At 40.8% G+C, this 25,892-nt stretch overlaps 1 protein-coding gene across 39 annotated transcripts in view; it reads right to left on the bottom strand.

The window, feature by feature from the left end:
- Positions 1-25,892, bottom strand: part of MICAL3 (microtubule associated monooxygenase, calponin and LIM domain containing 3) — a 264,465-nt gene that overhangs the window by 34,056 nt on the left and 204,517 nt on the right. For 18 of the 39 annotated variants that reach the window (XM_056799054.1, XM_056799065.1, XM_056799051.1 and 15 more), the window contains 7 exons: positions 23,118-23,207; positions 20,859-20,996; positions 12,638-12,760; positions 10,326-10,469; positions 8,745-8,824; positions 5,994-7,842; positions 3,790-3,884 (listed from right to left, as the gene is read on the bottom strand). In XM_056799054.1, the coding sequence (XP_056655032.1) occupies positions 3,790-3,884; positions 5,994-7,842; positions 8,745-8,824; positions 10,326-10,469; positions 12,638-12,760; positions 20,859-20,996; positions 23,118-23,207 (2,519 nt within the window). Of the gene's footprint in view, positions 1-3,789; positions 3,885-5,993; positions 7,843-8,744; positions 8,825-10,325; positions 10,470-12,637; positions 12,761-18,043; positions 18,107-20,858; positions 20,997-23,117; positions 23,208-25,892 lie in introns of all 39 variants that reach the window. The other 21 variants (XM_056799068.1, XM_056799057.1, XM_056799069.1 and 18 more) reach the window with 3 other exon arrangements.

Below are 25,892 nucleotides of genomic sequence, written 5' to 3'. Positions count from 1 at the left end.
CTTTGGAGAGGGCTTAAATTGTTGGAACTTTTCCCTTACCTCATGCCTATATTTTCCTCTTTGTAACTTGTCTTCTAGAGTCAAACAAAACATGTTGAATTCCTCATAACCCTTCCAATACTTTGCCCCTTCTTCTCCCAGTTCCTTCAGACCTTCCTCCTATAGAATACACTAAAGGACCACCTTCACCATTTTAGTGATACTGGTCTGGATACTATCCCAGATAAATTAAATCTGTCCTAAAATATAGCACCCAAAACTGAACACAACATCTGGATATGGTCTGACAAGAGTAAAGAACAGCTAGAATGAATCTGTTTAACCAGTTACTCTAACCTTCTTAATCTTGGGGTTCCAATAAGATTCCACAGGCCATTGCAATTCATCATCTGCGCTATGATGTGGAGAGACTAGTTGAGAATCACATCCATCATGTCTTTCATTGTGAAGCATAAAGGTGCAGAGTTGCCCCCTTTCTAAGAATTCCTTATTTCCTAAGGCACTTTATCTTGGTTCAGACACAGATTAAGAAGCCATATGATTGGGTTGAGTTTGAAGAGAAGATATTGTGAGTTTTAAAGGGTTGTGGCGGAAGTGGGGGGACGAAAACTGCATATTTCAGTGTGCCCCAATGGTCCCCCTACTACTTCCTGGCATGGGATTGGCTGTGAATGGACCAATCCCATGCTGGGGGAGGGACCATAGTCCTTACTTCCTGGCATGGGAATGGTCTTAAATTGGAACAATCCCATGCTAGGGAGGGGCCACCCCCACCCCCACTTCCACTTCGCAGGATTGGTCTATATAAGGACCAATCCTACGCCTAGGAGGGAACTTTGAATCTGAGAAGATTCAAGGTTTAGGGAATTAGTTAATTGGGGGCGGAGAGGGGAAGACATTCGGGTATTTCTTGCTTTAATAAAGTTAATAATATAAAAAAGAGTTTTTCTTATTTTAATCATTTCGATATCTGGTCTTGATAGATGCCAAGCTGGCAAAGACTTGGGGGGGGGGGGGAAGAGTCAAAAAATAGGAAAGTCATCTAAATTCTGACTAATTTTTATTCAATCTAAGATTGAATCTAGGATGTTTCTTCAAGAGATATGGTCAGTCACTACAAATGGTGTTAAAGGCCAAAATCAACTATTTGTGCCAACTACACTATAATGGTGGCCTATGACTAATGGGCCCAAGCTTCATTTCTATCTTGCCTACATTCCTTTCCCTTGACCTGACTCCTCTAATTAGCCATCAGATTGGTCTGTCTCACTGAGAGTCTGTTATGAAGGCACAGCCCAATTCAAATTTTTGAGAGTATGATGTGTAGTATTTTTTTTCTTTAAGAAAATTATTTCAGTTCAATGTGAAAAAATAAGTGAAGAGATGATAGAAATTGCTTATCTCTCCAAAGAGAGTAAGCCCCACTTTTCTAGAAGGGGATGCAAGGTACTTATAAAAGTCCTCCTATCCCTTGTCCAGTGGCAGAATTCAGAGCTAGGGTCAATATGTCTGTATGAAGGCCTTTTGTGCATTTGAGGGCCTATGCTCTTTCCCTTTTACTGATCTCTGCTCTTTGCTCCTTCCTCCTCCATTTTAAATGTTACACAGTACCAAATAAACCAAAGAAAAATGGTAGAAGTGTATTATTTCAGAGATATATAGCCCTTTTGCTTCCCAGAAGAGAAGACTAACTGTATCTTCTGATACCAGGAGAAATGTGTGGAGCCAAGCCAAAAGTCCAGAGTCAAAACCATTTTCATCATTCCACTGGATTTTCCTAAATACTGAAAAATCCACCTGCACAGGCAGATAGGTAAAACATGCAAAAATGCCTATCCTCAAGGCTATCTACACTTGTTGCTTATCTCTCTACAAACTCACCCCAAAATGTGCCACTCTTCTTAGTAAGGGTAGTACTTTCAACTCTAGAAGTGTGTGGTATGCTTTTATCACCATGAAGAATTCCAATGATTTCTACAGGCAGTTCTTGAACAGAGAGGTGACAACACTTTATCGGATTTCTACAATCACTATGCAAGTGGAAGTCCAGACATGTCTGGGGCCACAGGCTAAAAATATTCTGGGGGTTGTAAACCTCAAAGTTTCTCAGACTTATGAATGTTAGGGGTTTCCCCCATTGGGGAATCTTCTACTTAAAAAAAATTCCCTAGCAGATAGAGAGAATTCTACTTGAATGTGAGGGCTCCTTGCCTTGGGAATTTCCCTACTCCACCCTACTTAGGATTGCTTTAGGACAGAGAGCTCCTTGAGAACAATGAAAAGTGCTTTAACCCATGCTTATGGAAAGGACAGGAAGTTCTTTGAGTCATGACTGTTTTAGAATTGATACAATGGGATACTAAGTACCTATAAAGGGGGAGAACTTGTAAACTACTTAAACCTAAAAGGGTGATAACTTATTCAGAGGTTTTTTCTTAATGAAATTTGTTTACACAGCAGCATTTTTTTCTGACTTACTAAAGAGATTAAAATTACTCAGCTGTGAATTCAAAATGGGCAGTCCTTTAGAAACATCTACAGTGATTGGTAGATGTAAGGATTTAGGGGAGGTGACATAGGAGATTTTGCCCTTAAAAATAAGAGCTCAGAGAAGTTCCTTGAGGAGCTCCTCTGAGGGACTCTGTCCCTCTGGGGTAGGAGCTCTGGAGGTTCTTGAGAGAGGCCCTTTGAAGCAATCTCTGGCTGGAAGACTCTTTGAGGAAGGACACTGGCCTGGTGTCACTAAAATCCTTGTTTAGTCAGACCTTGTGGTGAGTGTTAAAAAACTGACTGATTCCTCTCTTAAGGCTCAGGTCTAGGCCATATTGGCTTGAGGCCCTTCATACTTATTCCTTTCTTACTCTCTCTCTTTTTCTTTGATTACTCATTGTATTGTTAATTAAAATCTCTATAAAATCCAATTGACTTGGGTATTTGAATAATTGGGAATATTTCCCTGGCGACCACCTTATATTTGATTTTAAAACCCAAGACACTGTAGTGAAACATATTTTTGCGGTCAAATTTACTCACCCTCTCTTATATCTATCACAATTTATATCTTCCACTATTTTAATCACTACAGTTTAAGACCTCAACCATTTTAAATCTCACAGGGTGAGTCCAAGAAGAATCAGCTATAATTTTTGCTCAAAGGGAAGGAGTCCTTACATAGATCACATCATCCAGATGTGAAAAGAATCATAGCTACAGGTGATGCTTGAAAAAATCTTGCTAGAGGGTAGGTGAACTGATGAGATATGGCTTCCCTGATGGTAATGAATTTTATTTGCCTTGATTACCCTTCAATGTATGCCAAAGGCCAGTCAGTTGCTCAGGCATCCCTCTCTGAGTCACTTTACAGTTTAGACTTTAGAAGGATGGGCTCTTTTAGAAACAAAGGGGCTCCCCACTGTACTGCTGGCACCATCATCTCCAATTTAGAACTGGCCCTTTTTCATTTCATGAATACTCAAACTGTCATCATAAAAATATATAACCTCAAAGTGCCCATTGAAACATTTAACAAGGACCTATCAAGACTGGCTAACTGAACTCAATCCAAATATGTTTTTCTGTAGAGACAGCAGCATCTTCATCCAAGAAATAGATCAGTTCTTTCTGGCTTTCTTGAAGGGAAAATTCAACAAGTGTACCTAAGTTTTTTTTCTGTGTCTTAGAAAACATTCCTCTCTTCCCCATCAAGCACCAAAAATGAATTTGGTAGGAGACTTTGGGAACCATCTTTTTTTTTTCTGATGCCACTAATGATTATTTGTCTCTATTTACCTCTCGCTTGGACTTCTGGGAGGACCTCTCTAGGACATCATCACTGGAGAGATCAGAGTCCTCTGAGAAACTCAGGTGTCGACGTAGTTGCAGCTCTAAGAAAAGAAGGAACAAGGTTTAAAAAGTGACATAATTGGGAAACAATCATAACAAAAACCTCTGACAAAGGTCTAATTACTCACATTTATAAAGAGCTAAACCAGTTGTACAAAAAAATCAAGCCATTCTCCAATTGAAAAATGGGCAAGGAACATGAATAGGCAGTTTTCAGTTAAAGAAATCAAAACTATTAATAAGCACATGAGAAAATGTTCTACATCTCTTATAATCGGAGAGATGCAAATCAAAACAACTCTGAGGTATCACCTCACACGTAGCAGATTGGCCAACATGACAACAAAGGAAAGTAATGAATGCTGGAGGGGGTGTGGCAAAATTGGGACATTAATGCATTGCTGCTGGAGTCGTGAATTGATCCAACCATTCTGGAGGGCAATTTGGAACTATGCCCAAAGGGCACTAAAAGACTGTCTGCCCTTTGATCCAGCCATAGCACTGCTGGGTTTGTACCCCAAAGAGATAATAAGGAAAAAGACTTGTACAAGAATATTCATAGCTGCTCTCTTTGTGATGGCCAAAAATTGGAAAATGAGGGGATGCCCTTCAATTGGGGAATGGCTGAACAAATTGTGGTATATGTTGGTGATGGAATACTATTATGCTTAAAGGAATAATAAAGTGGAGGAATTCCATGGAAACTGGAACAACCTCCAGGAAGTGATGCAGAGCGAAAGGAGCAGATCCAGAATGTTGTACACAGAGATGGATACACTGTGGTACAATCAAACGTAATGGACTTCTCCATTAGTGGCAATGCAATGTCCCTGAACAATCTGCAGAGACCAAGGAGAAAAAAACACTTTCCTCAAGCAGAGGTCAAACTGTGGGAGTAAACACACCAAGGAAAGGCAACAGCTTGATTACAGGGGTGGAGGGAATATGATTGAGGAGAGACTCTAAATGAACACCCTAATGCAAATACCAACAACATGGAAATGGGTTTGGAGCAAGGACAGATGTGATACCCAGTGGAATCAAGGGTCAGCTATGGGAAGGGTTGGGGGAGGGGGGGAGAAAAAGAAAATAATCTTTGTTTCCAATTAATAATGTTTGAAAATGACCAAATAAAATAATGTTTAAAAGTAAAAAAAAAAACTAAAAAGTGACCTAAATCCCATACTTTGTCAGCCTGTCTCTCTCCATAGCAGTGGACCCTGATAACTTGGCTACTATTATTTGTCAAGAAATATAGTCAACCCTTGTATAAGAATATTCATAGCTATACTCTTTGTGGAGATAAAAATTGGAAAATGAGGGGATGCCCTTCAATTGGGGAATGGCTGAACAAATTGTGGTATATTTTGGTGATGGAATACTATTGTGCTCAAAGGAATAATAAAATGGAGGAATTCCATGGAGACTGGAACGACCTCCAGGAAGTAATGCAGAGAGGAGCAGAACCAGGAGAACATTGTACACAGAGACTGATACACTGTGGCACAATAAAATGTAATGGACTTTACTAGTAGCAATACAATGATCCAGAACTATTTGGAGGGACATATGAGAAAGAACACTATCCACATCCAGAGGAAAAACTGTGGGAAAAGAAACACAGAAGAAAAACAACTGCTTGATCACATGGGTTGGTGGGGCTATGACTGGGAAAGTGGACTCTAAAAGATCACCCTAGTGCAAATATTAATAATATGGAAATGGATCTTGATGAATGACACATGTTAAACCCAGTGGAATCATGTGTCAGATACAGGAAGGGGAGGGAAAGATTATGAGTCTTGTAACCATGGAAAAATATTCTAAATCATCTAATTAAATAAATTAAAATAAAAAAAAGAAATAGTCAACCCCCACTCCCCAAACAAAAATAATCTAACCAATAACATTCTATAAGTAATTTAAGCATACTGGAAAGCATTTTAAATAAGGAGGAACCACTGGAGGAAGGGGGAGGATATGAATGTTACCTAACTTTTACTGGTTCCCTTTCTCTGTCTTATTTATTACAAAGAAAGAAATAATGAGTAGAAGGATGAAGAGACATACAAGTGGCTATCATGATAAGAATTCATGAGTAAAAGTCCAAATTGATATCCACAGAGAGGTCCTTCTCTCCATTATCATACCTGTTCTCACCATAGGAGACATCTTATGCTTCCCAGAGTCTACTGTGGCACCACTGGATGGAGTACTGGGGCAGGATTTATTGTCTACCTTCTTCTTCTTGTCCTTCTTGTACCCTGAGAATACCGATTTCCACAAAGATTTAGGCTTGGCGGCTGATTCTTCCAGGAGATTCCCACTGGGCTTTTCTACTGTCCGGCCCTCATTCTTGGACTTCTTCTCTTTTTTACTCCTTCGGGGGGAGAAGAGGGAAGATCTTTTCTTGCTTTTCCCACTCGACCCCTCAGAGGATGTGACAGAGCCATCAGGTCCCCCTGAATCAGATGCCGGGGAAAAGAAATCCTCGCTGGTTGCTTCGTGCTTCAGGGTGGGAATTTCGGATCTCCTGAGAGCCGAATGCTTTAGGGGTTCCAAGCCCAGCTGCTCTTTCGTCTTGGAAGGCAAGGAAGCTACTTTGGATGAGATTCTAGAGGTTCCAGCTGCCGCCGCCGTCATTTCCATCTCTTTCATTTTCTTTAACTGCTTGGCCATGGCATCTCGCAATGCCTGGCTCTTCACAGATTTCTCTCTAGCTCTCATCCGCTCTTTGGCCAGTTCCTTGGCTTCTGCAGACACCATGGGCAGCTCCCTTTTTTGTTGCTGGGACTCGCCTTCCAAAGTAGGCAACCTGCCATTCTCTTTGACCAAAGGTGGGCAGAGAGCTTTTTCCGAGGAGGGCCAGCAGCTGGGGGGAGTGAAGAACTTCTCCTGGAAGCTCGTGTCCTCTGTCTTCTCATCATAGGTGTCCTCGACATCATCAGCGAAAGGAATCTCATCAACGCTTTCCACAAATGACTTCCGCACCTCCTCTCTGGATGGTTGGGCTGGCTCTGGGTGGGACCGCATGATGGGGGCAGACGAGGGCTTGAGCTCGGCGTCCTTCTGCCAAGAAGCCTGTTTCTTTCTTCGAAGAGTCGCCGGTTTCTCATCGGGCGGAGGGGGAGGAGGAGGGCTCGAAGGAGGCGTGAGCATGGTCGAGTCCGAGGTGTTGAAGCTCTGACTGGCCAAAGTCCTCATGTTGGAAGAGCTTCCATGGAGACCCAGGCCAGAGCTGCTGGACAAATCTTTCCTCTCCTCATGAATCAAGCTTTTCAGTTCTTTCTCAGATGGTGACTTGGGAGTCAGCAGGGATGGCGGATCGCTCTCTAACTTTGGCATGCCTGGCCTTCGAGGGGAAGGCTGTGGTTTCAAGAGATGGATTTCTTCATCTTGAGACACTTTCTTGATTGAATAGGATTTCAGGGACACAGAATCAAGGCTGGGCAGAGTGAAACTGGGTTCAGTACTCTTTTTTCTATCTATTGGGGTGAGCCCGAGGCTCCTGCGTATTTCAGCGCTCTTTAACCAGAATTCCTCCACGAGGTCGTTCCGTTTGATGGGTTCATCAGTGGCCACCGGGCTGGAAGGCTTTTCCACCGTGTCGTCCTTGTCTTTTCGGGAGAGGGAGACCAGGGGAGTGGAGGTTATTATTGGACTGGGTTGGAAACATATGGGAGACTCTGTTGGGGATGGAATGGATGTTTCAGAAGAAGGCTGGGGCTGAGAGCAGATGGGAAGTTGTGCGGAAGGTGAGGAAGAAGACACCGAAGGAGACACAGGGCGAGACACAACGGGGGAAGTGGTCACGATGGCTTCTGGCAGTGCTGCTGGCTGCGATCGGATGGGAGACAATGTCCCAGAAGTATTCAAAACCTTCTGGTCGATGGGGATTTCACCTTCTGGCTTTTCTTTGATGAGGAACGTATCTGGGAAAATATGCTCCTCCGGAGATTTTTCTTTATTGAAAACTGAAGAGAAGGGAACTTGGATGTCCTACAAAAAGGAGGATGAGTAGAAATTATTTAGGATGATTTAATTTTTCATTCAATTTCTACCGGCAAAAAAGGATATACAAACTGGAACTCAGCTGTCATCTAACAAAACTCCGAAGTTTTAAGGCATGTTGCTATGCATAGTAATGCTGTATGGACTACCACCAGAATTAACAATATTTGTGCTTTTATTTTCATTGAGATAGATCATTCTCTTAATTTTTTTTTCCAAAATGAGATTTTCCAGGAGTCCAAAACTTTATACAGATGTTATTTTGCTGATCTTCATATTATATTATGTAAGGTAATTACAGTGTTATCTTTACTTTATAGTGAGATAACTGAGGTGTTAAATGGTTGTGTGCTTTCTGAGGAACCACAGCAAATCAGAAAAAGACTTTGGATTAGAACTCTGGCCCATTGTTGACCTTTGTCCTACACAATGCTGCTTCCCAAACAAGGTGATTTGGTCAGAATATACCAGTAGTTTCTGTTAAGTCTTTGGCAACTCTGTTGCAGAGAACAAAGAAAGTTTAAATTTCCTTAGAATGACAACAACAAGCTGAGAGCACTTTCATCTTTTAAAAATTTCTATTTCTTTAAAAACTCTCACCTTCCATTTTAGAATCAATATTGTGTTTTTGGTTCCAAGGCAGAAGAGCAGTAAGGGCTAGGCAATGGGGGTTAAGTGACTTGCCCAGTTTCACACAGCTAGGAAGTGTCTGAGGTCACATCTGGACCTCCTGTCTCCAAGGCTTGGTCCTCAATCCATTGAGACGCCTTGCTGCCCCCAGCACCCTCATCTTTGATGGATAGTTCCTTGAGCAAGATGAAAGCTGCCATCTAGGTACACCAACCCCTTGGCTTTCTTGAACCTGGCCTCCCAAACCATAAAAAACTTACCTCTGCTTTTGCTTTTACTGGGGAAAGTAGGTCAGTTCTTTCTAGAAGAGACTTGCTAGGGCTGGGGGGCAAGGAGGGACCTTAGAGGAAAAGAAATGACAGTAAGATATGATGGAAGAGGACAAATTACTCAAATGAATCTGGAATTTGAATATGAATGTGGACAGTCTTGCTTATCATACATGCGATTGCAACTCATCTATGTCTTTCTGTCCCCTTCTTGCCTATATATTCATTAAAGACATAGATTAGATAAGGGAAAAATAAATTTGGAAAGGGAAAAGTTGGAATTTGAGTGGAGTCTTGAAGGAAGCCAGGGAAACTAAGAGAAAGAAGAGGCCTAAGGAAAGGCTTCCTAACAGGGGGACCAGTTAGGAGGCTATTTCAGGAGTCGAGATGAAAAGTGCTGAGGGTCTGAACTTAAAACTTAGATGGCAACTGTGTGAATAGGGGGAAGGGAATGGATGAGAGATATTACAGATACAGCAATAGCAAAATTTGGCTATGACATTTGACAATGAGATAAAGTGAAGAACTGAGGATGACAAGGTTGAGAACCTGGAAGACTGGAAGGATATAAGAGCCCCTCAAAAGAAACAGGGGAATTTGGAAAAGGGGTTGGTTTAGGGAGAATGTCAGTTTTGGATATGTTGTGTTGGAGACATCTATGGGCCACCATTTTGAAATGTCCTCTAGGAAGCTGGTGATATTGGCCTAGAGCTCTAGGTCAGGGGTCCCCAAACTACAGCCTGCAGGCCACATGCAGCCTCCTGAGGCCATGTATCTGGCCCTAGTGACCACACTTCTGGAAGGGACATCTTTTTCATTGATGGTCAGTGAGAGGAGCACTGTAAGTGGTGGTGCCACAAAGCATCGCTCAGTATAGTACTACTTCCGGTGACATAATCCTTTGCATGACACCTTAGAATGAGGCGCCATGCAAAGGATTATGTGGCTGCACAATGGAAGACGTCAGCATGGTGAGTGGCGATCTGGGGGAGGTGGTTCCACACTGTGTATACTGCTGCCCGGTTAGGGTTAGGTTTTTATAGTCCGGCCCTCCAACGCTCTGAGGGACGGTGAAGTAGCCCCCTGTGTAAAAAGTTTGGGGACTCCTGTTCTAGGGACATACTCGGACTGGAAATAGAGATCTAGGAGATATCTGCATGGAGATAGACACTAAACTTTTGGGAACAAACAAGGTCATCAACATAAGAGCATGTACAGAATGAAGGAAGAGATCTTTTAATTATGTCTTCAGTTAATGGTCATGATACAGGGGATGATCCAGCAAAGAAGAAAAGGGAAGCCTGGTTAGACCTGCAACAGGAGGAGCAGGAGAGTCATTGAAAATTTAGGGATGGGCAGATAAAAATGACAGAAGGTGGGAGGGCAGCCAAATCAGTCACTTTTCCCTCCCTATCAATTGTTTCTAGATCTTTATATTTCCCCAACTCCCCTGGATATGATCTGTTTATTCAGAGGCTCTAGGCAGAATATTTTTTTCACTAGAGGATTCCCCATAATTCCTGCCTAGATGTCCAGTGATTGATATGAAGTAATTTCTCTTGTTAGGATTACCTTTTCCTTGCTGTGGTGGGGAGGTTGGCTGCTCCTCTTCCTTCTCGGACACTTCTAGTTTCAGCTCTCTTTTTATTGCTTCCTGGCATTGTAATCCCAACACGCCTTCAGCTTCAGAAGGGATGTCATCAGACCAGCGCTGATCTGAGAGAAGGAAGTCGGGAAAGTATTCCGGGATACAAATTTATATTGTGTTTCCTTTCCAAGTCCTCCTAACTTCTGGGGTTGCAGCAATCCCTAACAGACATCAGGGGGCTACATCTAATCATTAATCACACTGAGGTAGTATGGTAGGTTCAGGGATTGGAATTAGAACCAGGAAGACTCGAGTTTAAATCCTGTCTCAGATAACAACTCTGTGACTCTGGGCAAATTACTTGACCTTCTCTCAACCTTTATTTCCTCTGTAAAAGAGGGTCTACCTAACATATCTCTTCCTTGTTTTCTGTTGGCATCAGGAGAATACCAGTGGAGAACATCAGGTTTTCCTCACTCTTGCCATGGGACTTGTCCACCATCTTTTCTGATCACATACCACTTTGGCGGAGGCCTTTACTCTAGTTATATTTACCATTGTTTGTTGGGTGATATTAATTTTAAATTCTTTGGAGTATGCCCAGTACCAACACTGGTATTCTAGACGAATAACAGATTAATATTACACTAATATGATATACTAATAATAGAACTTATTTCATAGGTTTGTTGCAGGAATCCATGACATAATGTTTTGCTTTGCAAACCTTAAAAGTAATATATAAAATATTTAATTAAATATTAATTTTTAAATTAATTTAAATTAATAGGGTTGTTATAGGAATCCATGATAATGTTTTGCTTTGCAAAACTTAAAAGCAATATATTTTTAAATATTTAATTTAATATTAATTTTTAAATGAACAATTAATATATTAATGCTAGCCATGTCGAATTTAGTATGGCACAGATACAGTCTCAGGAATTCATGACGTATGGGTACATATTTTAGGACACATGGTCATCTGCTTTATGGAATTCTGTTTTGCTTTTATTTAAAAAAATATTTTTGGTTTTTATTTCTTTATATTTCTAGAGCCTCATAAACACTGTACCGTGCATACAACTGGGATCAATAAAATATTCTTGTTGAATAGAACTAGGTCATATTTTCTCTATTTCCTAGTTCTCAGTGTATTCCTGGGGGCAATATCTTCTTCTTTTTAAATCTTAAACCTTACCTTTCATCTTAGAATCAATATAGTGTATTGGTTCTAAAGCAAAAGAACAGAAAGGGCTTGATAATGGGAGTTAAGTGACTTGGCCACATTTGAACACTGGACTCTAGATCTGGCTCTCAATACACTGAATCATCTCACTGCCCCCGGGGGCAATATTTTCTAGTCTTTGTTGTTTAGTAGTTTTAGTTGTGGGACTATTTGTGCCCCACTTACAGTTTTCTTGGCAAAGATACTAGAGAGGTTTGCCATTTCTTTTTCTAATTCACTTTATAGACAAGAAAACTGAGGCAAAAATAGGGTGACTGAGCCAGTAAATGAGAGAGGCCAGATCTGAACTCAGTTCTTCCTGAATTCAGGTTGCCATCGAAATGACATCTTCTAGTTTAGAGCAACTCAAATAGAAACAAGGGCTGCTCATTTGAACATAAGGATCCCTGTAAAATGCTTATTTATTAGTTTGAACTGTAATATTAGCTACATTATATTATATTTTTATTTATTTTGCTAAATTTTTTCCTCAACTACCCTTTATTCTGGTTTAGGGTACACTAGTTTTGACCCTTCTAATATAAAGAATATTGCAACAATATAAAACATGTTTTGCATGATAATGCACAATATTTATAATATGTATAGCCCAGATTGAATTGCAGGGGAGGGAAGGGAGAGAGGGAGATAAATTCAATCAAATAATTTGGGAAAACTTGTGTGGAAATTGATTATTACATGTAATAGGAAACAAATAAAAAAATAAAAATAGATATTGAATAGCTAAAAATAAAGGCTATTTCATAAAGTCAATGAAGATCATGTCCTTAACCCTCAACTTGGTAATCCAAGGGAATTTCAAATTGGCTTCCCATTGCAGGTGTGTATATTGAGGTACATTCCTATCAGCTGATCCAGGAAGGAAATAAATAGACAAGCTCTCTAATCCTATGCTTTCCATTTATTCCCTCCTATGACCCGGTGAGTCATTTTCTGGGTTGGTTGGGTTTTAGGTTGCTTGTTTTGGTTTTTTCTCTCCTTTTCCCCAACCTCCCCAGTCAGTGTCTTCTCAATTCGGCCCCCTTTCCTCCTCCGGTATTCTCTTACCATCATCCAGTTCTGCCCCGGTGTCCCCGGTGTCCCCTGTGTCCCCATCCTCGGCTGCTTCTCCCTCCATTTCTGCAGGCTCTGTGTCCACGTCTTCCTCCAGATCATTTTCATCAAATGGGGCTGCAACACAGAAAGGTTAAGAGAAGGAAAGAGACTGTTTCCAGGGAGGAGAAAGTGGGGAGAATTACTCTGAACAAATGGAGGGATGGGGAGGTTCTCCATGTTCAGCTGAGGCCTGTATGGGGAAAGGCAGAAGGGTCTGAATAGGACCAGATTTTGCATCAGATCTTGCCCAAGTGGCGATTTTGCCAAAAATTCTAGAGTGATGTGAAAGAGACAAGCTCAATATCCACTGAGGCCAACGTTATCTTTCTTTTCTTTGCCCAAGTTCTATAAAGGGCTAAAGTTCAACGTGGGTGGAAAGGGCATGAACCAAGAGCAATAATGGCATTTTTACTCTGGGAGAATTGAGCTTTTGTTGTGCTCAGTTTAGCATTTGGTTTAGACTGATTCATGTGGTTCTACTGTAATACTATGGAAAGAAACAAGTCATCAGACTCCATGGAGGCTCTGAATAGTTGGCCTAACTTCTCCCAGATTTTTGCAGCAGAAGCTATAGTTTTGTTTAAGGGACTTGGATCAACACTCTTAGAAAGGAAAAGCCAAAGGAGAAGGGTGGTGGTGGTAATTAATACAAAGCCCACATTTTGGATTCAACAAGACCTTTTAAGTACAGCAAATGTGAGACAAGGCATTAATCATCCTCATTTTTCCAAGGTTAAATGAGCCTATCCATATACATACACTTAACTTCCCTATTTGAAACAAAAACCTTTTGACCCCAATTCCTTTTCAAACTACCTCCCATATCCTTTCATTTATTGCCAAAATGGTCAAAAAAAGCATCCTATATTCCATTCTTTTTCCTTTCACTCATACACATAGTTTCCACCAATAACCAACTAATGCACAAAATCCAGTGAAAGACCTTGTTTAGTTCTTGTCCTGTTTTGTTTCTAAAGTATTCTGATGCTGTGGACACAATTCTTTTATGCAATATACCCAACTTCATCTTTATTATTAAATATGAAAAGTTGTATTTGTCTAAGTGTCTAATCACTGCTATTAGATTATAAACTGATCAGAAACTCTTCTGAATATTTTCTATTCATGTTTGGTTTCTGTTATAGTGCATGGTCTTTTTTCTCCAATCTCCCTCACTTCTTATAGCCCCAAAGTATTTATTCCATTACATTTATACACTATAATTTGTCCAGCCATTCTGCAACTGATGGGTGTCCTTTAGTTTTCACCTTTTTTTTCATCCCAAGAAAAAGAATATTTTTGTGTGAGACCTTTACTTTCTTCTTATATCTCTTAAGGTCTAGCCTATTGTCAATGGTGATGAAAACTGATCTTTGCCTTTTTTCCACAGCCCATTTTTAGGGATCAATGATATAATGTGTAACTAGATTTTAAATATATTCAGGTCTTCTCATATTATCCTTCTTTTTAATCTGATGTCAATTTTTAAGTTTGCTCTAACTAGTTGATTGTTTGACTACAAAGAAACACTTGATTCTTCCTTTTTTATTTAATCTTTGCCTTCACTTGGCACTAACCACTGTGATACCTAGCTATCCCTGATACCTGATTATTTTTGATGTAACTTCTACAATCATTAGTAATTTTATGCTTATAAGGAAAAAGTGTTTTTTTTTTTGGTGACAATTTCTAGAATTCACCTTGTCTAGCATCTTCTCTCTTTTTGAAGTTATTTGTGAAATATAGGCATGAAGGTAGGCTTGTAGCTTCTTTCATTTCTTAACTATATTCTTCTATGTACTTTATAACATCCTTGCTTGTGCTCAACTTCCTATTGAAGTGACCAAGTATCAAAGAATTTTTTGCATTCCTCTGTACCTTCTTTTCCACTTATATAGCTACCACATGAATTCTAGTCCTCAACCCTTCTCCCCCAGATTCCCACAATAGTCTGCTAGTTGGGCTTCTTTGCCTCCAAGTCTCTCCCCTTTCCAATCCATCCTCCAAACAGCCACCAAAATAATTTCCCCAAGATATATGCATAAAGAAGTCTTCATTGGTTCTTTCTTTGCCTATGATTGGGATAAAATATAAGCTTAATTGGCAACATTTAAGTTCCTTTACAAGCTGGCTTCCACTTTCTTTTCTTATCTGACTTTTCCCCTTTTAGAAAGTCAACATTCAAGCCAACTAGATGACTTCATTCCTTGCCTTTGTCTTTTCACATAAACTGTCTTGCAGCTCTACCATGCATTCTCTCATTTCTGGGTTTTTTTTTCTTTCATTTTTCCCCTTAAAGCCTCCATTTCATGGGTTGCTTCTCTGAGATACCTTCTTAGAACCTTGCTGCTCCTTGCTCTGATGCTCCACTCCTATATCCCACCTCTGTGGTTGTGCTTTCTTCATTTTTCTTGTAAAATACTTTTCTATGTACATGTCATACCTTTCCAGCAGAATGCAAGCTCCTTGTCACACAGAGTTGGTAATTAATAAATCAACATTAGGCTGAATTGAAACAACACGTTGATTTGATCTAGTAGATTTTATTCAAGTGCTTTGTCCCCTTCTTCATTTTCTAAACCACAAATACTATAAGATGAGATGATGAAGTATCTAATGAAATGATCTTTCTTATTGTCTTTGAGGGAATAAACCAAACCCTCCATCTGCCTAAGGAAAGATTGTGAGCCATTCATCCTTTCCTTTAAGTTACAAATCCATTTTGTCTTCTGCTTTAATTGATTTCACAAAAGTCAGTATTAATGTGGTCCAGCTCTTTTTAACAGGATGATTCAATGATCACTGGACAAAGGGCTGTCATTTAAAGTCATATTAATGTCTGCTCAGTGAATTAATGCCAAAAAACCAATTAGCACCTCCTGCCATTTTCCTCTCCGCTTTGCAAAGGACTGACCAAGACCAATGGCTACTTTTTTCCGTTTTTGTTTCAGAGATCTCAACAATCAAAGAATTCAAAGGCATTTTTCATTTCCAAAATGGGGCTCATGTTCTGACTTGCTATTAATTAAACCTAGTTTGTGGATCCAAGTCCAAGGAGCAGGTAACACACAACATTTGACTAGGATTCCTGAGAGATGTACAGGAAAGTGAGGCAAGAAGACGCCCCAGTTTCTGAAACTAGATGGCATCTCTCTGGACACTGCTGACTAACATATCTGTATCTCCGGGCTCCCTGTGGGGACTCAATGTGAGTGTGTAGGAACTCTCCCTTAAAACCGCCTCAAAATAAGGAAAGTACAAGTCCAAATTAGATTAACTCCAAGATTAACTCCAAGATGGAAGGTAAGGGCTTAAAAAAAAAATCCCCCCAGATATATTGGAAGTTGTTGCCAATGCTAAAATGACAATTTTAGAATAGAAATGAAAATTTCTCAATTTTCCCTGTTCTCTCCAGCCTATGGATGGTAAAACAAAACAAAATAAAAACTATCCTACAAAAAAAAAAAAACATGGTCTCAACTCTTCTTCTGTCCTTCATGTTACTTTCCATACCATTTCAAGTTTCCCATTTCGTCATTGGTTTCCCCAAAAAAGCAAAAGCAACAACTGATGGGGATACTTCAGATAGGCAAAGGAAACACCTCACTGCATATAATATTTAGCTTCTTTGGGAAGTTTAATTTTTTTAAAGGTCAGGACTTAAGGCTTAAATGCCTTATAATTACATGGGATTTCTTGGACTCTTCTTCTGACGTAGGATTATTTTCAGCTAGATTTCAATATTTCACCGTTTTATCTCGAAAGAAACTAGTCTCCTTTTCCTGACTGTAGTATCTTAAGATATCTTTTTCTGAGGCACTCCAATTCTGGTAATCCATGATTCCCCCCCAAACCACCAAACTGGGGAATGTTATGGAGCCCTAGAAGTCCAACTAATTTTCAAACCAACTGTCCCTGTTCAAGACTCTTGACAGACGGGAGAAATAAAAGACCAGAACATGGCTCTCTTACATCAAATAGTCCCTATTACTCTAAATAATTATTCCAGAGTTGATGTGAATACTTATCAGCCAGGAAGATGATAACGCTGTGGACTAGCGTGGAAAGTTGAAAAGTGGACTGGGGAAGCACAGGAGATCATTAGACAAACTTTTCCCAACCAAGCAAAGTCTAGTTTACCAGATGACTTGTCTGGTCTCCTGGTCCTTGATCAAATCTTTCCTATTTGTACTTTACAGTAAAGAAGTTTCTCTTATAGCGTTAGAGGAAGAAGACATTAAAATTTTCTGAGGATACCTTTAGGGAAAAAATTCAGTCACATATGCCAAAGATGAACAAGCAAATGGAAGATAATATTGCACCAGCGGCTAATGTGAAGGATACAGCTTGGGCCAAGGGGGTGAGGGGCTGAACTGGGGTTAGGATGGAGAGCGAGGTGCCAGAAGCTGCCGCACAAATCAATGAGCCATGGTGGAGTGAAAGCCAGACATCCCTGATGTTTAGCACTTCATCTGAATCAAACGCCAGCAGGGACCTGAGTGACTCACAGCTTCTGAGACTTCAGCCTTGTCAAATCATTTCCAGATGCAAACAGACACAATGAAGTGGTCCAGGGGCTCACTATGCTCATTGCAGCAATGTCCTCTCTATCTGAACTCGAGAGTGGATGAAATTTCTTCTTGATTTAATGGTCCTGAACCACTGGGACTCCCAACTTTTCCCCTCTACTTCCAGTTAAAAAATATGGGGGAAGGTAGGGCATGAAGTGGGGAGGAAAGATAATTCTGTTATTCCTTATCCCAGAAGAGCTCTTCATCTAGGATGGACAGTTGACCTGATAAGGCTCCAACAACAGCTTGTAGCTTGTAAAACAAGCTGATATTTCTGTTTCTACTTATAGCTGTTACTAGGTGGCTCACTTAAACAACATGCACCATTCCTGCTCTTTTTCAATCTTGTAGTGATCATTTCAATCCATAAAAAAACTCTGAATGTTTCCTCCTGTTTCCTCTTCTGGGAGTCCTCAGTGGTTTTGTGGAATTCCTTCAAATTTCTTCGAAAGACTTTAGTTCAAACCCCAATGCTAAAAATAGGATTCTTCACTGTCCTGGCACTTACTCAGATCCCCAGACCCAACTCTTGGACCTCCAGCCTATTTAAAACATCACTTTTCTTTGGCTCTGCCCTGCAAGGGTTAAGATGAGTGTCTGGTTCATGCAAAGAATGGCTGTCTGAGCAAGGCATGCAATGCACGATCCCTCCCTCCCTCCCTCCATCCCGCCTTATCCTGAGCATGCAGGAGCAACAGGGCCAGAATTCTGTTAAGATACCAGCTGAATGGCTGAGCTTAAGGAGCGGTTATTGTGAATCGGTAGAGAAGAAACATCACCAGACTACCTCCAGAGACCGTCTCCAGCCAGGCCTGCACTGCTGCGTGGCGTATGGAAGGAAGGTCAGGCACTGAATTTAAAACAAATGATAAATGCAAAGTTACATTCCGGTATGCACTTCTGATGCTGAGGAACGAGGTCACTCCGAGAAACCAAGAATAGAAGGGAACCTTGCAAGATATTTGAAGTTGGAGAACAGGAGAAGATGCTCCCTTGGAGGAGCACATTTCAGGCATTTCAGGGCCTTGTTCATAACAAAGGGCAAGAGGGAAGAGAGCAACCAACAAAAGTCTGTATGAATGGAGGTTCTGGAAGGGAAGGCTTTAAAGGGCTGAGATCTTGATGGGAGACTAAGTTCTGGGTAATAAATACTTTTTTAAGAGATATTGATACGTTGCAGATTTTGTAGGAGGGTGAAGAAGCTTAGATCATGCTGAATGAAGATTGTTAAAGTCACTGGTGATGATGATAAGCTTGAAGAAATTTAAAGGAGTTCAAGGAGACACAACAGTTATCTTCAAGTAGTTGAAACGTTGAGTTGTTCTTTTTGGCCCCATAGAATAGAAAACAAGGAAGAATGCAAAGAAGGTTCAAAGAGGTAAATTAAGGTTTGATGTCAGAAAAAGTCTGCTCATTTTTTCCCTAACAAGAGTTGGAATGGGTTGCCGTGGAGGTGGTGGGCTTCTCCTCACAGCAAAGAGAGGATGACTATATGTTGTGAGGGCCTTCTGGAGTAGAGGTCCTGACATGCTGTCCTTCTGAGTCTCGCTTCTCAATTTTAACTTTACCCTAAGCACAGAAGAGGAGTTTCTGTAACATTGTTTTGCTGTGAATTAATTAATTAATTCATCTATGGGTTTCTTCATTCATTTGAATGAGTCTTCTTCTTTCCTAGTGTCCCACGTCCTCTCCAGAACAAATCCTCTCTCACAGAGCCTTCACTCACATCTGAAACCTCAAAGACAATCAGTGTGGCTGCCCATCATCTACGATCACTGGTCTTTCATGGGGGAGAAACATCTATCTCTGGATCCCCACACAGGGAGGACAGAAAAGAACAGAGAAGGCCTTTGCTACATCACCAAACATTTCTGAGTATTGAGATGAATATGACTGCTGAAGAAACTCATCAAAGGTTCAAAGCAGGAGCTCCAAAGTTGGGATTTGAGCTTGGGGAGGGGGGGAAAGTCATCCTATCTTCTCCCCTATTTTGCCCACAATCATCATTTACTCACTTTCAATTGTGTCTGACTGTGACTCCAGCTCATTTGACCCCTCCCCCTCCCTCTTCTCCCCTCCCCTTGCTTTGATGAATCTCAGGGAGGCAGTACAGTGGACAGAGAGTCAACCTTAAAGTTGGGAAGACCTTTGCGTTAAAATCTGGTCTCAGACACTTCCTAGCTGTGTGACCCTGGACAAGTCATTTAACCACAATTGCCTAACCCTTGCTGTTTTTCCACTTTGGACCTGATATTTGGTCTCAATTCCAAGATAGGAGGTAAGGGTTTGAAATAAAACAAAAACAAAAATAGCTCAAAAAATTGGAAATAAAGGATTATTTTAACAATAACAATTAGGGAATTATGAAAAACTAACACATAATAAATGTTTGTTGACTTGACAAATTATGGTAAAAGGATTATTACTGTAAGAAATGATGAATGCAGAAAAGCAATGAAAAATCCACAGGAAGTGATGGCAAGAAAACAATATGCACAATGACTACAACATGGTAAATGGAAAGGATAACCACAAGATAATCAAAAGGGAATGATGCCAATTACAAAGAACAAACATTGCCCTAGAAAGAGATATGAAAATACAATAACCCTAACCCATTCCTTTGCAGAGGAGGGAGGCCCATGACTATGGAATCCTGCATAAATTTTCAGACTTTTTCAATGCACTGATTAGACTTGGTGATTTTTGCTCTTCCTTTCTCTTTCTGCCTTCTAAATATATTATTTGTTATATGGGACAGCTTTCTGGGAGAGGGAAAGAGAAAGATAATGGGAAAAAATTCAAAAAACTTTTCAATAAAAATATATTGTAAAAATACATGCTGATGAGTAGAGAAGAAAGTGATGGGACAACAGAAACTGAAAGTCTCAATAACCTCCTTTTTTGTCTCTTAGTTTTTAGTTCCCTTAAGAACAACTTGGAGAAATGAGGTTACTTGCAAAAAGAAAGGAAATTCATCCTTTGAAAACTGGATTTTCTTCTGGAACACTTCTAGAATCCCTTTAGCCTAATTTTTCTTCTCTAGAAATCTACAAAACATGCATCTCTAAGCTTTTACAAATTTCACCCTCCATATGCAAAAACTCACGTATATTTACATATATATGTGGATATGTAAAAATATATAAATATGAATACACACATATTTATTTACATGTATACAGCACGCATTCCATCAGAAAAATGCCAGCAGAATTCAGGAACTGTAGAAAGGCTGGGGTAATGACCATAGGAAAAACAACTTTGGATTTTTTTTTTAAACCCTACATTCTATCTTAGAATCAACAACTGTGCGTTAGTTCCAAGGTAGAAGACTGGTAGGGCTAGACAATGGGGGTTAAGTGACTTGCTCAGGGTCACACAGCTAAGGAAACCAATCTTAGATTTTTTAAGAGTAAAGCTTGTCTCTTGTTTTACATTAAAGAGTCTAGGGTCAAAGGGCTTAAATCCATGGAAAACTTTCCATACCCTTCAAAAGGATCCAAGGGTAATAAACAATGTTGGCCTTCCTCTTAAGTGATTCGATGGTTTTTTTCCCCTAAGACGGTGTGACAAAGGATCTTGGACCTTGGGGCAGTTACCTCTGGAACTGGAGGACTTGGAAGTAGACACCATTTTATCCTCCTCCTCTTTTTCACGAATGTGTGTCCAGTGTACATCTGCCTGGATCTCCAGGGGATCAACTAGATTTACAATCTGTTGTAGCTTCAGATTCCCGGCTGCCATAGCAAGGACAGGGTGGAAGGGAAATGGGAGGCAGGAAGGGTTGGGAGGAAGTAAGGAAAGGGAAAAGCCACAGTCAGGGAAGGAAAAACAAGGAGAAGACATCACAGGAAGAGAAACAGAGAGAAAAGAAAAATTACACGATTTTCCAAGAGAGCATACAGAAGTGAAATTTGAAAATACACATATAAGCACACAAACTCTCCCAAGATTCACCCAGTTGGATTTAGTCATTTCAAGAAGTGAACATTTAGTGTTGGTTAGTGTTGGCCAATCTCAGCAATGCCACTCCATTTCCTTCTGATGCTTTTTTCTTCCAAGATGGCAGCTTGGTGTACCAACTTCACTTTTACCTTCCCTTCTCAGAATCAAACCCAGTTCTGTGAAGAGACTTATCACAGAGTATAAGCAGCATTCTAGCAACTCCCCCATTAAATACTCTTGAGTCCCCCTCAAACAAGGCACTTACCACTACCAAGCCATGAGGCAAGTTGAACTCTTGTGCTTTAAGAGGCCAGGCAATGAGAGGGAGAAAGGTATGCCACTTTGGCAGCATTTACTCTTGTTGCTACCGTCAAGGCTGAGAAGCTCTCCTGTCCCATGCTGCATGCCGCACTAGTTGGTGAGGATGGGCATCAAAGGATTGGAATGGTATGAAGGGAGGTTCAGAAAGAGTGGGGAGCTGCCCCCCCAAAAGCTGAAGCTTTGATAACTCAGGAGTGGAAATGAGGGGATGGAGATAAATTCTCATCTCCTTTCTCTAGAGTCAAATCCTTGAAATCCACTGTGGTGACCTTTATTTTCTCCAATGAGACAGGTCCTGGGTTCAAGGTAACACAAGAGCTTGCAAGCTGTAGCAAAAGCATTTCCATGCTGTTCGTCACTGCATGGATTCTCCAGAATTAGTGTCTGTATCATGCCACACAGATGAGTTAAAATATCAGGGACAGTAAGCAACTGAAGTGGGACACTGGGGAGGGTTCAAGGAGAGCAGGTACCACCTGACCAGAAGTACTTTTAAGGCTACCTCCATGCCTGACTGTTTCACTTGGCAATCTAATTGGCTGACCTGGTTGTGATTTCAGTCCTTGTGGCTTCACTTTGGTAGGCAAGGGCTTCGAGCTTGGAAAGAAAGCATTGAATGCAAACACAAAAACTACCAAATGGTTTACGGCCTTGGCCAGCTCCTCTGGCCCAGCTGTCCTTCTCTATGGAGCCTCAGTCAATTGTAAGTTATTTCAGGGGGCAGCTGGGTGGCTCAGTGGATGGAGAGCCAGGCCTAGAGACAGGAGGTCCTGGGTTCAAATCTGACCTCAGATACTTTCCAGCTGTGTGACCCTGGGTAAGTCACTTGACCCCCATTGCCTAGTCCTTACCCCTCTTCTGCCTTGGAACCAATACACAGTATTGACTCCAAGATGGAAGGTAAGGGTTTAAATAAAAAAAGAAAAGGAAGTTATTTCCTTTAGGGGCCCGAATCATCCTAGGGTAAGTTACAAGTGGCCTTAGATGTGCTAAGTAAAGAGAAGAGGCAGCCAAGTGGGAAGAAAAAATGGTGAATCCCATTCTTTTCCTCTAAGTAGCAGAGGGAAGACATTTCTCACGGTTAACATTTTACTTTCTGCTGCCAAGTATATCCAACAAATCTTTAAAAAGCTCACATACAATGAATGTGGACACACTTTAGTGTGACGTGCCCAAGTACATATATGGCGGTGGCAGAAGACATTTCCCGTCACCTTCAAGACACAAATATTTACATCTGTCATCAGGCTTCCTGTTCCAAAGGGAATTTAATTGGGAAAAGATATGTGTCCTGAGCTCGAAGAGAAACTTTGGGTCAAGGTGTAGAATAAGAATAGATCAGGTCACGTGTGGAATTCTTTTCTAACTTATGTTTTTTCCTTACATATCCTATGACATGGTCCCAAGGCTGTCAAGGTGTCCTGGTGCCAGAGACAGGGAGCAGAGTTGTCAGGCAATGGGCCAGAGCTGGTCTCTAAGATTTGATTCAAAATATCTTTTCACGTGGGACCTGCTCTTCAGGGCATTTTTTGGGCAGCTGTCTGGGAAGGATGGGGGTAGGAGGGTGGACAGGGTAGGGGCAAAGTGGGTACCTTTAAATGTACCCGTATCCTCTTCTTTTGAGTTATGTTGGAGCCAGTGGTCTTGCTGGAGCTCTCTGTTCCAGGGGCAATACTCTCCCTCTACAGCAAGGGGAGCGAAACATTAAGCATAAAGAAAAAGGCATAAGGATAAATGGAGAGAGGATCAGGAGAGAAGAGGAGAGACAGAAGTTATCCTCAGTTGAAAGGCAATAAGACCTCCTGTCAATGTCTACAAATTTGTCTAAGTCCATTGTGTCAAAGAGAAATTTCCTGGTACAGGCAAGAAGTTTTGTTTCCAGGTACGTACTTCAGGATCTGGCCAAGTTCAATGTTAAGTACTTGTTTGGCTGCAAAGAAAATATCACTCCCCAATTCTACCTCTTACATCCTTGTCTTGTCCAGGGGATCCAGATTCTGAATGAAAAAGCAAGAGTTGACTGTACTCTAAGCTGCACAAAAGCCAAGTAGTCTAGAACCATCACCAGACCAAGATAATGAGTCCTATCGTATTTACCTAGCACTTTTCTTCTGCCATGGAGATGATCCCTCCTAGTCTCATAGACCAGAAGTGGAGGCAGTTACTATGGCAACTGCTACCCAAGGAATAAGAGGCAGTATCTAGGAAGGTATCTGTCACTCCCAAGGGCTCGAGTTTCCACTTTTCCTGACTCCTTGAATTTTTCTCATGAAATCAGTTAATCTTCATAGGGAAGAATACTAAGATGCACATGACTGGGGTGTCTATATCCTCAAAGAGTAGCCAGATGCTGATTTAGAAATACAGATATGGAAAAGCACAAATGTTAGTGGGTCCAGGAGCTAAGAAGGGAAGTTGGAAGCTCTTTACTTTTCATCTCCAATACAGAAAGCAAAAAAAAAAAAGATTCAGAAAGTTCTCTTGGCTTTTCCCTTCTCTTGCTCATCCTACGCCTCACTGGCATCCTGTATCACAGCAAATTTCTGTCCCTAGACAGTCAGCAGCTCTGGAAGATGGGCTGAATAATGAGAGACATGTATACAAGGTGTCCCAAGAGCCTTGGTGTACTTTTAAGATTTAATAGATTAGCTGAATGAAGATTTTTTGGACACACTGCATGCAGGAAGTACTGAAGTACTTGGCCTCTGTTCTTTGCTTTGGGTCCAGAAGGAATGGACCAGTTGAGAACAGTAGCACTTCTAATTCCTGAGAGAAGGAGACAAAGCACGACAGGCAGCATCTTTATCTCGTGCTGATTATTAGGGGGCTATTAAGAATTTTGGCTGGCGCTACAACTGAAAACTGGGTGTCAATGCAGAAGCAGCCTCTTGCTTCCTCCAGCCTACACATTTCTAGGATGATGTCATTAACTTAAGTTTGGATAGCATCTTCTTTTGGAGGAATTCCAAGAGCCATACCTCATTTCTGTTCATCACATTTCATTTGTGTGAGGTAGAAGTGATGGTGGGAGGTAAGGATTACCATCTGCTTTTCATATATGTAAATATCAGGAGAGAGAAGTTAAAGAATGGTCATGAAGAGACAAGGTTAAAAAGGACTGAAGATAGTGCCAAGACAAGAAACTAAAATCCCTAAATCCAAGATAAAAATAGCTTCTAGTTTGCATTTGGTTTTGGGTCTTCAGCTCCTACATATTCTTCTTTTTTGGAGGATTTGAAGAGAAACTAAGGGAGAGGAAGGGAAAGGAGAAGGAGCATAGCTGGCACTGAAAGAGAAAAGGAATAGGGGCAGCTAGGCGGCCAGGCCTAGAGATGAGATATCCTGTGTTCAAATCTGGCCTCAGTCACTTCCTAGCTATGTGACTCAGGGCAAGTCACTTAACCCCAATTATGTAACCTGTACCACTCTTCTGCCTTGGAACCAATCCACAGTAATGATTCTAAGATGGAAAATAAGGGTTTAAAAGAAAAAAGAAATAACATGGAGGACCTGAGCATGAAAAGAATAAGTCAGAGCATAAGGGAAAAAAAAATAGAGAGGAAGGAGGAAGACTTGAGGAAGACAAGGAACAAGGTTAAAACAAGAGACAGAAAGATGGATATAGCTAATACTCCAAATGTTAATGAAATGAAAAAAAGAGCTAATGAGTCATGTAAAATCATGACAATTCTGAAGTCTACGCTCTCCCAGAGAAGGGTGCCAGATACATTTTGTAGGAGAGGTACTCGTCAGATTTGCAACGTCCTGAGAAACTAAGGAGTATTGTGCATTGATCTACAAAGAATGATTTTTTATTTCCAAAGTACTAAAGTGAGGGCTTATTTTTGCTTAGTGCAGTTGGTTTCTGTCCTGGAAGCAAAGGAAAAGGCCCCTGAGCAACACTTCTTAATTCTATCAATTATCAGGACCAATGAATTCTTTCTTTTTCTTTTTTTTTAAACAGGGAGAAAAAGTTCAATGTGAAAATACAGATGAAAAAGTATCTTAAGGGACAAAGAAGGGTCCTGACTCACTAAGTGGAAAGGAAGAGGAACCACTGGATGAGGAATACCTGAGTCTAAGTAACAGATATGAACATGGGAGGGGAATCCTGAGATGAAAGATCTACCAGCAAAATAGAATATTGATCCTCAGGTGTCATCAGGAAGGAGATATAAATAATGGTAGATGGGGACCCAAGAGGCTATTTTTGGACATGATAATCACCCTAGAGAAGCTTGCCATCTCCTGGAGCCAGGTAGATTGCAGAGATCTTCTCAACGCTTGGTAACTACCACCCACTTACCATGATTATGTGGGGACAAGTAATATTGCAAGAAAGAATCTAGAAAGCATTGCTGAAAATT

Source organism: Monodelphis domestica, chromosome 5, assembly GCF_027887165.1.
Source record: "Monodelphis domestica isolate mMonDom1 chromosome 5, mMonDom1.pri, whole genome shotgun sequence".
NCBI classification, from domain to species: domain Eukaryota; kingdom Metazoa; phylum Chordata; class Mammalia; order Didelphimorphia; family Didelphidae; genus Monodelphis; species Monodelphis domestica.
The sequence above is the reverse complement of the archived record's forward strand: the minus strand, read 5'-3'. Positions and strand labels throughout refer to the sequence as shown.